The sequence below is a fragment of the Anabas testudineus genome, chromosome 6, assembly GCF_900324465.2.
Source record: "Anabas testudineus chromosome 6, fAnaTes1.2, whole genome shotgun sequence".
NCBI lineage: Eukaryota > Metazoa > Chordata > Actinopteri > Anabantiformes > Anabantidae > Anabas > Anabas testudineus.
The window spans coordinates 23,816,803-23,830,143 of record NC_046615.1 but is presented as its reverse complement, the minus strand read 5'-3'; the positions used below and the strand labels follow the sequence as shown (position 1 = coordinate 23,830,143).

Below are 13,341 nucleotides of genomic sequence, written 5' to 3'. Positions count from 1 at the left end.
CTTCCACAGGATTTGGAAAAAACCCACACGTTATAGATTCAAATCGTGTTGTTGAGTCCTCTTATTACATAATGAACATGTTTTTATCTCATGTCAGTGTCTCTGTGCACATCAAGTCCAAAGCTCAGTAGCTGTTCAGTCTCTGCTGCCAGAGATCTGACAACATCCAGGGATGAACCTGTTCCAACAGAACCAGCAGAACAATTGTTTCCAACACAGTGGAGATGTGTTGCCGGCTGTAATTCACTGAACAAAAGCTTCTCCTGTCGAACCCTATACACTGTAGACGTCAAACAGTGCGCTGTAACAGCAGGGGGCTGATGAGTCATAATCCACCATCACTCATTAGCTGAGTTCACGAGACTCTGTGTGAACCATCACGTTCTCTGTCTGCAGGTATCACAGTGCTGCTGTCTCTCACAGTCTTCATGCTGCTGGTGGCTGAGATCATGCCGGCAACGTCTGACTCTGTTCCTCTGATAGGTGAACCCCTCACTTCCTGCTTTATCACACGATCATACCGCTCGGCCATTACACCTCTGTCACCAGATTCTCACTCACTTTCTGTCACTGTCATGTAAATTAAGATAGTTAATAACTAATTTATTAATTTACTTTAATTCTGAATGTGAGATGAAACAGTGATTTCAGACGTACAAATGCATGTGGAAAGCTCCTCACTCATTAACAGGTCACAGTTAATGAGTGATGTTACTGTGAGGAGGGCTGAGAAGAGGTGTGACTGTTACGTGTGCTCACTCTCCTTCCTTTGTTCACCTAATGAGCCGTTCAGACCGAGTGCAAAGTGAAACCAGGTCTCCTAACGACTTTCCCCAGACTGAACGAGCCCAGTTTCCATGAATCAACTTCCACATAACAACTTTTAAATTACAGAATTACAACTGTAGGATTGTATTTTACACACACGTCTGTCCAGACTCAGATTCTAGGTTTAAGATGGAATAAATTCCCTCTGTGAATTTCTGAGATGTAGTTTTGAACAGAACATGACGCCACAGTGAACTACTACATGTGATCAGTTCATCTATGAACTGTAACTTTGCCACTTTTCAAAAAAGTCTCTTAAAGAAATCTTGAGATATCATGTCAACAGAAATTAGAAAGGCAGACAACCTCCAGTCATGGCTGTACGTCGGAGGAAGAGCTCAGATCTCTAAACATTGGTGCTTTGTCAGGCTGCAAACAAGTCGACCCGTCCATCCATCCTAACACTCATCTGGAGCTGGGTTGAGGCGGCAGCAGGTTCCACAAGGTCCTACTAGGGAGATTCCAAGACAGATGGGATAGTCTCTGCCCTCTGTTCTGGATTCACCCTGGGCCCTAATACCAATCAGATGATCTCCAATGGAAGGTCTCCAGGTGGCGTCCTGATGAGGTGCCTCGCTGGCTCTAGTCAGTCCACTCTAAACGCTGAGCAGCATTTAAAACCTCATATTACTGCAAACTGACCTTCTGACCTTTGTGTTTCAGCTCAGTACTTTGCGACCACCATGGTGATTGTGGGTCTGTCGGTTATCGCTACAGTTCTGGTTCTTCAGTATCATCACCACGACCCTGATGGAGGACACATGCCCCAGTGGGTCAGTTACCCTCAGTTAATCTCTTCCTAGTATTTGATGTTTTACTTTCTCTGTGGGTCATTCAGCTTTAACAAAGCTCAGGTCCTTAACGAGCTCAGAGTTTTAATGAGCTGGAACCAGTCTGAACTAGTCCTCATGCAGAGAGCTGATTGGCCGTCAATGAATCCCTGTTCAGTTTCCAGCAGCTTGAAGAGGAGCAGTTAAAAAACGAACCCTCACCATCACTGCGTCTAACGGTAAACTTAAACCTGATTCTAGCCTTAATCAGGACTTGAAACCCAGTCTGGACCCCCCCTCGAACAGCCCTGTTCAGTGCACACGTGAAGATCAGAGCTGCTGTGTGTTTGTGTGAATGTTCCTGGAGGGATGAGTGCTGATCTGTGAGGCTGAAACGACTGATCTGTCTCCTTCTGTGGGGAGTTTGCATTAATCCATAGTTCCTATCAGCAGCTCAGATTAACAGTTGAAACACCAAGAAGGAAAGAAAGGAAGGAAAGGGACTCATTTAAATACAGTGAGGAGAGGAAAAGGAGTCAGCATCAAAACACAGCAAGCCTCAATGTGCTGGTGTCTCTGTGGAAGTGAAGGAGTGAAGGAGTGAAGAGCTCTGACAGTGAACAGCAAAGAGTGTGGCAGGTACATTTTTAATGAGCCGAGTGTGAACTCCCACTCTGAGAGTGGAGCAGCAACACATTTCTTCCTGCTCACACATTCATATATATACTGTACACTGTACACTGTGAGCTCACATCTCTCTCATGTACAGGCACATTTTCTCCTGCATAAACACATTTTTTTGCATAAATGAATTTTAATCAGCTTGTTTCATGTAAATATTGACTCTCAGTTTGTAAAGTCAACATTTGAATATGTCCTATAAATAATCTTCATCATCACACTGCTGCTAGTTAACCTCTTTTTGTTGCTGGTGTTCTGAATACTGCTCTGTTGCTAAATTAACCTGCAGTCCAATCTCACCCTGTTAGTCCGACTGGAAAAGCAAAGTGTGTGTATGAGGTTTTAACATTTAGCTACTGATTCTTTGTGACGTTGTAGGAACAGGTCTAAAGGAAGCACTACCATCTGTACAGCTGTGTAAAAAACAGAGTTTATTTCTGTATGAACCCAGAGAAACTGGAGAAATCAAATGTTTGATGTTTAATGAAGTAAATAAGTTTTAAATAGGATTAAAATATTTTCTCTCTTTTAAATATTTAATGACTTGTGCAGGGTCAGAAATTTGAATTCTCCATCCTTTCACCATTTCTCCTCCTTTTCCACGTCAGACCCGTGTGATTCTGTTGAACTGGTGCGCCTGGTTCCTACGGATGCGGCCTCCTGGCGAGGCGAAGGTCCACCTGGCGTGCCACAATGCCGCCAAGCGTCCACATGGCAGCCTGTCCAGCTTGGAGCTCAGCGTCAGCCAGGGGTCGCTGCGACACCACCCGCAGGTATCCAACGGCAATCTCCTCTACGTGGGCTTTCGAGGCATGGAGGGGTTGCACTACACCTCACCTGCTGAACCTGAGCTCCTCTGCTCGCGGCTGGTGGGAGGCAGCGTCGGCGCAGAGGAGGACGTGCTGAGAGCAGCAGGTGGTGTTGGAGGGAGAGGAGGAGCGGCAGCAGGGGGCTCCACGCTGGAAGCAGAGCTGAACCAGATCCTGGAGGAGGTGAGATACATCGCCAGACGTTTCCGCGGGCAGGATGAGGAGGAGACGGTCTGCAGCGAGTGGAAGTTTGCTGCAGCCGTGATTGACCGACTGTGTCTGGTGGCGTTCTCGCTCTTCACCATCCTCTGCACCATCGGCATCCTTATGTCAGCTCCCAACTTTGTGGAGGCCATCTCAAAAGACTTCTTCAGCTGAGGCAGAGGAGAGGAGATGGCTCCAAACACATCCTGCTGAACATCAGGGTGTTTTCACGCCCCAGTGCGTTTGCTTTGTCCAAATCAGTTTTTAAACTTGGAGCTTTTTCCTCTTGGTTCAGTTTCTTTTCACACTGAGAAAAATCCAGGTGAACTAAAATGCATCGAGTCAAATCACGCAAGGACGTTCTCTCCACTCATTGGTCAGATGTGTTCGCCGTAGGAACAAAAAAGTAAATATAGGAAGAGGGTCCTGTGTTGTGAAGAGAGAGATGACCTCACCATGAATGTTAACGTCCCGTCTGTTATTATTAATCACTTCACATCAGACCTGGTGTCTGTGAGGAACTTCACCTCCTCACATCTTCAGGTTTGTCCTCGATTAATCAAACAAAGACATGGAAATCATAGTTTTGGTTCGGTTCACTAGATGATTCAGATGGACACCACCTCTTTTCAATGTTCACACCAGACAAAACGAACCGCACCAAGAGGGAAAACGAACTTCGATTTAAACAAACTAAAGGTGTGAAAGCACCCTGAGACTCCTCCCAAACCCTTCACCGATGTATACGAATGCTCCTAAAACGTTGGTCACTGTGCTTTTTCTTTTTCTCAAACAGGAGCAAACTGTTCTCAGCAGCTGATCAATCCACAGCTGGTGCTGTGTTGAGTTTGTCAAAATAAATTGCAGCATGTTGATGTTAATGAAGGAACATGTCAGTCAGAGCAACAGTGTCTTTTGACTCAAACACTTTCTCTTGTGCTTGGACATGTATTTTGCTCCTTCGACAGCAGTCGACAGGATTCACATCATGTTGAACAGGGACCCACGTCACTGGTAAAGCTAATGGTTTAAATGTCCCTGTACTCTTTACAAGCTCCATCTTTCCAGGAAACTGCTGGTAAACACACAGCTTCAGTGTGTCCATAGCTGGGTTTAATCTGCAGTGTTTCACTCAGGTTGGATGTAAATCTCATTAATTGCAGCCACTTGTTGCTAAAATGAGAAGATTGCTGCTTCTCTCCATGTGTAAAAAAAGCAGATGATTGCTAAACATTTGTGGTCTTGCTCTGCTCTGTGTATTCTGTCAGTACTTATCTTTGTTTTTTGCATTTGAAAGGTTGAAATGATTTGAACTTTTACTGCAGCTGTGATCAGCCGGACGACAACAACGGCTGCAACAGCAGCAGTTTAGCACAGAGCCCTGGGAAGTTTGGGAAATACTAAAAACACATAATGTCGTCACATTAACATCATTTTTTCAGGCTACTATTATGAATGTCAGCCTCTACATGATGAGCTAGTTCCTTAGCTGCACCTTTCTAATGTAGTGATGATTGATTGTTTTCAGTCAGTTCAATGAACAAAACACACAAAAGACCTGAACTGCAGCTCAGTAAAGATCTGCACAGATGTAGAATCAAATGTGTTGGATGCCAAGCAAACGTGATTTTCAGGTCAGCTGAAGATCTTCTCAATCTATATGCAAATTATTATTAATACCCCCCCGCCCCAGCAGTGTTCATTCTCAAATAACTTAAAGGACTTAAACAGAAAAAATTAAAACCACTAAAGAACAGCAGAGAATAATAAAACTCTCCAAACTGAACCAACAGTGAGGTTTTGCTTCAGATGAGCTGACGACTGCTCCGTCACCTCCGTCACCTCTCCCAGCTCCAGCTCCAGTCTTTCCACACACACGGTTATTGTTTGTGTTTGAGGAGTCGTTGATGCCAAACCTGGATTAATCCAAGACTTGGCTCTGAGACACTGAAGCAGACGAAGCAGCAGATGTTCTGAGACTGTTCTGATAAAATGCAGCTCAAAGCTGATTGGCTGCGAGAGTGACTCTGTCCATATTCCCTCTATCTGTGTGAATAGAGAGTCATTTTCTAGACTGCTCTCTTGGGAAACTCGTTTCCTTTCCTCCTTTATTGCGTGTCATTTCTGCTTTGGCCGGCTGTGGAGGATGAGCCGAAGCAGAACAAGTCCTGCTGTTATTCATCCGGCCTCCAGGACGGCCAGCAGCTCTTTCAGAAAAGCAAGTGTCCACCCAGTTTAAAAGGGGCAATCAGCGAGGGTTTTACTGCTCTGTGCTACAGACAGATGGGGAAACAATATATCTGCTGGGTTTCACCAGCTGCTCCGACTTCTGTCTGGCCCAAAGTCTGTTCTGGAACCAAAAGTCATTACAAAACTTACACATTTGGATGCTGAGAAAGTAAAAGTACTCCACACTGTGAAACAGGGAGACAGCTGCCAGACACACAGACTTTAAAGCAGCAAATAAAAAAGTTAAATTAGCAGTTTAAAGCTCAGCTCGTTTCACCCGGAGGCTGCAGTATTCATCCCACCGTGGCCTCTGTGTGGTCAGGTTGTAGATAACTCTTAGTTGATTTTACACGGAGGTGTCGTGGCTGATAACTGAGAGGTATTTAACAAGAAGATCGCATTGAAGATGGATCTCTCCAAACCTGAGGTCATGATACCAGTAGAGGTGAGTTTATCTCATTAATCTTCACTCACCCATTGTGGCAAAGTGAAAACTGAATTTTAGAAATGTTTGAAAAAGGAAAAACTGAAATATCACATTAACATAAGTAATCAGACCCTATGAAACAGCTCTTAAAATGTAGCTCCGGTTCCTCACGTCTCTTATTGTACACCGGTGGTAAACCATGAGGTCAAAGGAACTAACTGCACAGCTCAGAGACAGGATTATTCAAGGGACAGATGTGCAGCACTTAAGGTCCCAAAAAATGGAATCAGTGGTGTATTGACTGCAGATTAATCAGGAACAAATTAATTCAAATCACTGTAGTATCAGGCTGCAACAAAAGTGTGAAAAAAGTGAAGAGGGTCTGAATACTTTGTGAACGCTGATTTCGATGGGAGTCGGGATGATGCTATCCTCTAGTGAGCAGCTGCAGCAGTGCAGTTGACAGACTGAAGCTCGGGTGTTACCGACAGATGAAGACGACAATGCTACAAAATGCAGGTTTTAATACATCTTCTCAAAGTAAAGATTTCAGAATTGATTTGAAAGGTACATGGCACCTGGTGTGCATGAAACTCAATGAGATGCTGTAAAAAAGTTGATCAAATACAGTGGCCAGGAAAAGTATGTGAACCGTCTGGAATTTCCTGGTTTTCAGCATTAATTTGTCATAAACTGTGATCTGATCTTCATCTAAGTCAAGAGCATTAAAAATATAATGTGCCTAAAATAATAACACAGGAAACAATCTGCTTTATTATGTCTTTATTGGGAACAACCATAAAAACCTCAAAGTGCAATTATGTGTATGTATGTGAACCCTTTGAATAATGACCTCAAAAAGCCAACTGGACTAAAGAGACTTTGACTGTCGAAAACCGGTGCGTATGAGCCATGACTCGGCAAAAGGAGCTTTCAGAGAATCTAAAGCTGGAAGTTGTGAATTTGAAGATAGATGAAAGAAAAACTAATGTTTAACTTCCTGCACCTAAAACAGCTCCTGGTGTTGCTCATGCAGTCTGTCCTCCTCGTCCGTGAATGTTCACAGAGAACAACCAGCCTGATGGGACAGAAAACTGATTTGAAATTGTCGTCCGGACTGTGCGTCTGTCTTCTCAGCTGCAGGAGCTTCTGTTCTTCAGCAGCTGGTTGAGGACGCTGGTTTGTTTCAGCTCTCTAAGGTTGGAAATGTCCTCTGCGATTACTGGGACGTCCTCGCCGTGATTTGTGTCCTCACTTTGGTCTTCGTCGCTGTCAGACAGCGTACACAGGAGGGTGTCGTTCTCATACGTGGGGAAGAAATACCTGAGGACAGATTGAGGTCAGAGGTTTATTTATTTCTTAGCCAGAGACTATTTTCAGAATAGTTAGGAAGAGATGAGTTACTTTACTCTACACAGGGTTAATATCTGTGTGGGGTGGGGGGTGATCGTGTTCTCCCAAAATGCTTTGCACCTTGAAATGTCCTGCACAACCAGACAACTATTACTGAGATTTATGGCCGTTTGTCCACCATGGTAGTAGTAATGGTAGTAGTAATATTGATTTTACTGGGAAGTGAACATCGCACTCAACCTAAAGGTATTTTCATATTCAGACTGAAAATATGAATTCACTTTACCACAAACATCAAAATAAATCTGCCACAATTAGCTGAAAGACTCTTCTGCAGTTCTTGGACACATCTTACGTCACATCAGAAAGAACGTTTTTGACACGTACTGCATCAAATGTTTCCTTCGGAGTTCTGTTTAATGTTGGAATCATCATTTCAAACTATTAAGACCTTGAAGCTGCATTGTGGGAACTTCAATAAACCAACCACTAGTAGTCAGCAATGCCACAAGAACGTTGTGACTGAACACCTCCATAAAGGGGACTTGTCTGTTGGACTCACTGCGGCTGATCCCACGTGGACGTCTCTGGCAGCTTCATCACGTGACCTTCAGCCATGATGTGACGCAGGACTTCGGCTCTGGAGTCAAACGTCTCCTGGCAGCCGTAGCAGCGGCTCTGGTGGATCTGCCGCCGGATGAAGTTCACCAGTTTGATCTGCTGGTAGAACCTGAGATCTGAGGGGAGGTGCAGCAGAGCAGGATGAGTATGAGGTGAGTATATACACTCACCAAGTGTTTGTTGTGTAGCATGATTTTACTTACTGAGTTCCATCTTCAGTTTATGGAGGTCAAAGCCATGAGCATCCTGAAAGAACAAGACCCACAAATGTTAAAACAATACGCACTCTGCCCAGTAGTTGCTGATACTGTAATTTAGTCTGGATCAGGGTGGGAGACCAACCAATACAGAGACATCACAGGGCCAGCACACTGCTAGCATGACTAAAAAACAGGTTATGCTGAAGGTGATGCCAGAGGAAAGGTCAATGTGCTACCAAAACACTCAGCTGTCAGAGTGAAATATCTTAACATTTATCAGGTGGAGTCTTGTGGGGATGAATCCTAAAGATTGTAGTGATCTCTCAGTACAGGTCCAAACTTCTCTGCACTTTAAGACAGGACGCATCTGAACTAACTAAAACTATGAAGCATGCTGTGTTGAGATTAATGCCAAACATGTCATAAAATCACATTTTAAGCTTTTAATTTCCCACTTCACTGTCTGTGAGCTGGAAAATTAAACACGTGTTGACTTCAGTGAAGGGATTTATTTATCCTGTGAATCAGTTCATTACTACAGCTACCGAAGCAGCAGTAAGGCGAATATGTCAGATAGTTAATGTTGTACCTTCATGTGTGTGTAGATCTGGTCCATTGTGTCTGAATGATGGTCACAGAACAGACACACAGCAGAGACGGGATGAGCCTGCCAGTCCGACCAATCACTGTGGACAAAAACACAGACATCAGACAGCTGAGAGATGATGAGATGGGAAATCGGGCAGCTAGAAATGTTTCACACAGAAGACATGCTAAAAATAAAGTTTCTGTATGTTGAAATGTGTCATCTACAATGAGCTGAGTCACTTTAAAGTCAAGGCTTCCTCAGAGGAGATAAATGAGAGGAGGCAGCCAGGTGGAAACAGAAAGTCTAGAAATCCTGAATTTTTTGGCCCCAGACTGACGCGTTCTGACCTGTGCGGTTCCTGCTGGAAAAACTTACTCATCCTCATCCTCTACCAGCTCACGGTCATCTTCACTCTGCACTTCCTCCCAGGTCTTCCCCAGCTCCTGAGACAAGAACAAACAGAGATGTCTAAAGATCAAAAAAAAAAAAAAAAAAAACCCTCTGAAACTAATTTAATTATCTCAATAACTGGGGACGCGGCCGATCAGCTGCCTCAGATGACAGACAGCATTTAGTTTTTTCTTTAATAATAACAACTATGAATTATACAGTGAAAAAGCAATACATAAACAATAAATTAGGCTTTAGTTTGACTTTAAATGTATGTTCACAGATGTGTATCCTTTACGTGTTCACCACACACAGGTTTCTCGTGGTCAGAAATCTGTTGGAACAACAGATGCAGTGGATACGAAGGGTTTATACTCAATATAGTATTAAACATCTTTGAACATACATGTGATCTCACCTGAACCGCACACCTCATGACTCAGAAACAAAGTGTGACAACGTTTTCTGTCTTACCAGATAGTTGATGACATAGAAGCAGTCGTACTCATGGTTTTTCGCGTTGATTCGACGGTGAGCTTTTTTCCTCATGTGATCCTTCAGCGTAGTTTTATCCCGGAAGGTTTTCTCACAGTACAAACACTGCAGACTGCAAATAAAACATAATATAAACTGAAGCCTGTCAGGTTAAATACATTCTTATTTCTTGGTATTTTCTGCCAAGAAGAAGTATGGTGAAAATACAGCAAAACAAATAAACACTCAAATGATTTGCTAAAATAATGGGTCTAACGTGTGAATCCACATTTCACCATGTTTTACTAAATGAATAATTGCTCTGACTTCAGTTCCAGGCCTGGTGTGGACGATGTGGTGTGCAGTTTTACAACATATCTGCGATGGAATATGTGTCAGATCTTACTTGTCCAGTTTGCTCTGGAGAGCGTCCAGGAACTCGTTGCAGTAGACAATGTTGTCTGGCAGTCCGATGCTGAAGGAATGCTCTCTGGCCATGTGGTTCAGCAAAGACGACCTGGAAGACATTATGGTGGAAGTATTTCAACACAAAACCTCACGTGTGGCTTAGAACTGAAAGCCAGAAAGTAGTGAATGTGTGTTTGCTTCTGATTCTTTAATGGAGAAACAAAACATTCCCATTAAGATAAGTTATGTGGAGTATTTTGAACTAAATACTAATATATAACAAATGTGATACTTTAATTTGTACCAGCTGCATAGTTTGGCACTTAGTATCACATTCACAGTTTTAGCAGATAAAACACATCAAATTCCAGTACCTGTTTCCCATGAACTCCTCGCTGCAGAACATACAAAGACGATGAAAGCTGCTATCATCTCTCTCCCTCTGCTGCTGCTCCAGCACCTCCTCCTGAAACATGAAGGACATTTGCAATTTTGAATTCAATAAAAATTTACAATGACAGAAAACTGTTTTAGTTTTTGATTCATGACTAGAGAAAAATAGAGAGGAGCTGGATGTCAGCTCTGATCTCACTAGTCGTTTCTGCTGCAGCTTCTCTCTAAGGATTCTGTCCTCTGGAAGGATGTCGCATAGAAGAAAGTAGTCCTCCTGTTTCTCTGAAACAGCAACAACACAGTCTTCACAATATTCACACCGTCTATGGCGTCATTCAAGTGTCTAAATAAGAAGACATGTAGAATACTTCTGTCTGATGAAATGATGCAGGTCGTTTTAGATTCTATAAGATATTGTCCTACAGAGTGAAAAATGATCATTTTAACAAGGTTGTGTAAAAGTGTAAATTATTTTCTCTGGTTATTTCAAGACAGTTTAAAATAACAAATACTATTGAACAGCAGTTCACATAGCTCAGCTGTGCCTGTACTCACCAACTGGGCCAGTAGAGTTTGTCTTGATCACGCTGCAGAAATCTGTGACAGGCTGCTCCAGGAACCTGCCTTTCCAGTACAGCATGTACCTGTCAGAGGAGCGGATCAGAAAAGCAACAGCACGGTTCACCTTTACTTTACGGTTCACCAAACTAATGCACAGTGTCTCACTACTGGACCTTCGCCAGGTTTTAAAGTCTCATTTCAGTAACAGTCTGATACAGCGGTGCTGTAACCTCTTCTTATTTTAGTAGTTTGAAATTGAATTGAAATATATTTATAAATTGAATATGGCTAGCAGAGTCCGGTGACTTTTGATGCCTTAAATTTAGAGACACTTTTAGACACCGGTTTTGTGGACAGAGTGCAGAGCTCATACTTTGGGAGGTCTGCGATGAGTTTGACATCTGCGATGACGAGCTTGTGGTCCAGCAGCAGGTGTTTCAGGAGGACGTCTTTCTGCAGCAGAGGGACGGACTCAGAGCAGAACAGACACACCAGCAGCTCTGTACTGGGGCGCTGCAGACTGGGAGCACTGGAGTCCTCAGCTGGCTGCTCTGGAAAACACAGTGGCTCCAGTATACTGTCCTGACCTGAAACAGGGAGACAACCTAAGATCATCTCATGCACACATAATACAAAACACACAACCTGTACATGGAACAGTTATTTTGTACCATCTGTGGACTCACTGCTGACCCTTTATCCTAAAAAAAAACCCTATATCTAAACACAGACTGTATGAGTGAATTTAAAAAGAGATGCTGCTTAAGTTTTTTATTAGTATTAGTATTATTAGTATTATTATTATTATTATTATTCCGGAGCAGCCAGCAGGTTTGGACTTAGCTTAGCCGGCTAGCTGCTCGCTGTTCAGCTTCTTTATCATTATCGCCTGAACAGCGGAGACAGTTTCAGGCGCGTCTCTGTCCGACAGAGCCTGAGTTTACTGACAGGTACTTTTACTACAGGTACAGAAGCAGCTCCGAGTCTCAAAACGGCTTCATTAGATCCACTAAGACGTTCAAATGCAGTTTCACCATCTTTCCTCCCTTCAGCGGCAGCCATCTTCTCTGTCACGTGGTCAAAACAGCACAGAACGGACCAATCAGAGGTGGCTATTAGTGCTGCCTTCAGGGTCCGTTGGTGAATGCACTTTCGGAAACGATGCATTCACGTGTTTTAAACCAGGATTAAAAACAGAGATTTGGAGGCTTGTGAGCGTGATTAAAATGCTTAAATATTACAGAGCTGTTTTTAAAAAGTGAGTGAAACCTTAAAGTTTACTTCTCTGACATTTGTGTGAAAACTGTACAGTTTTTGGTCGTACAGCGACACCAACAAGGGTTACAGACATTCTCATTTCTTTGTATTTTCTGTCTACGTATAGTGAGAATAAAGTCAAATGAGACAAAAAGGTAATTTTTCTCGGAACAATCAGTAAAACTTAAGAACCTTGTATCAATTTGACATATATAGATATTTTCCATATAGGATATGGAACATCTTTCATAGCATTTCTTTGCATTTTAAGTTGTACAGTAAAGAAGCGACTACTTCATGGAAGCTAAAAATCAATATCAGGACATACAAATTATAATTATTAAACATAATTTAACATAGTTTTTATTAAGTATGTTGACAGGGTACATCAGTGTTAAAGCTTTTGATTTCCTTGTATTAAATTAATACTGATCACACAGAAAGACGAGACTGAGCCCGTCACTGTTCTGTATTTGTTAATTTGTTCGATTGTTCTATCTATTTCCTGTGTTTTCTCATCTTCTAACTGTCACAGCAAACACATGCATAAAACTGTTAGTAGTAATTCAGCGCACCATTGCTTCTTCCATTCTAGATTTACTGTTTGATTTATGTTCAAATGGATTTTTTTATTATTCATGTATTCCAGATAAAGACCACTGGGTGGCACAGACAGTCCAGTCATCATCCTCTTGCAGTCAGTCTGCTTAGTAGAACTATTTTCAAGCTCATGATGGAGCTTAACACACAAAATATATACGAAACCAGTGGTAAAATGCAACTAAATTCAGAACATTTCATACAAACCTCCATTTTATACTTCTTCATACTTCTCCACTACAAACTGTACAAAAATCAGCTCTATAGTACTCACATCTACATACACATTGCTATTGATTAGAATTTTCTACCCCTTAAACATCAAAATGCAGGTTTAATGCATCAACGATAATTGTTAGGATATACAGTTTTACAAAAAAATACAGTAAATGATCATGTAACCACAAAAGGGCCCATTCTGCACAATAAGTGATGTATCATCACTTCTCTATAATATATATCATATCTTAAACAACTTGTAATATCTTAAGCATAGTCTCTTTTAATAAAAGTGTACTTTTACTTAATTAACATAAACTCTGTTTTC

At 42.3% G+C, this 13,341-nt stretch overlaps 2 protein-coding genes across 4 annotated transcripts in view; one reads left to right on the top strand and one right to left on the bottom strand.

The window, feature by feature from the left end:
* LOC113165295 (neuronal acetylcholine receptor subunit alpha-7) overlaps window positions 1-3,592 on the top strand; it is a 28,887-nt gene extending 25,295 nt beyond the window's left edge. For 2 of the 3 annotated variants that reach the window (XM_026364695.1, XM_026364697.1), the window contains exons 8-10: window positions 397-483; window positions 1,492-1,601; window positions 2,888-3,592. In XM_026364695.1, coding sequence (XP_026220480.1) covers window positions 397-483; window positions 1,492-1,601; window positions 2,888-3,466 — 776 coding nt within the window. In that variant the 3' untranslated portion in view covers window positions 3,467-3,592. The remainder of the gene's footprint in view (window positions 1-396; window positions 484-1,491; window positions 1,602-2,887) is intronic. The other variant, XM_026364696.1, reaches the window with a different exon arrangement.
* Window positions 3,593-6,716: 3,124 nt separating this feature from the next.
* Window positions 6,717-12,020, bottom strand: znf277 (zinc finger protein 277). The gene is made up of 12 exons (XM_026364698.2): window positions 11,972-12,020; window positions 11,311-11,524; window positions 10,932-11,020; window positions 10,576-10,658; window positions 10,358-10,449; window positions 9,982-10,092; window positions 9,576-9,708; window positions 9,087-9,154; window positions 8,712-8,808; window positions 8,126-8,168; window positions 7,864-8,038; window positions 6,717-7,271 (listed from the first exon to the last, which is right to left on the bottom strand). Exons 1-12 carry the CDS (start codon window positions 11,997-11,999, stop codon window positions 7,082-7,084), a joined length of 1,323 nt encoding a protein of 440 aa, XP_026220483.1. The 5' UTR covers window positions 12,000-12,020; the 3' UTR covers window positions 6,717-7,081.
* Between the last annotated feature and the right edge of the window lie 1,321 nt (window positions 12,021-13,341).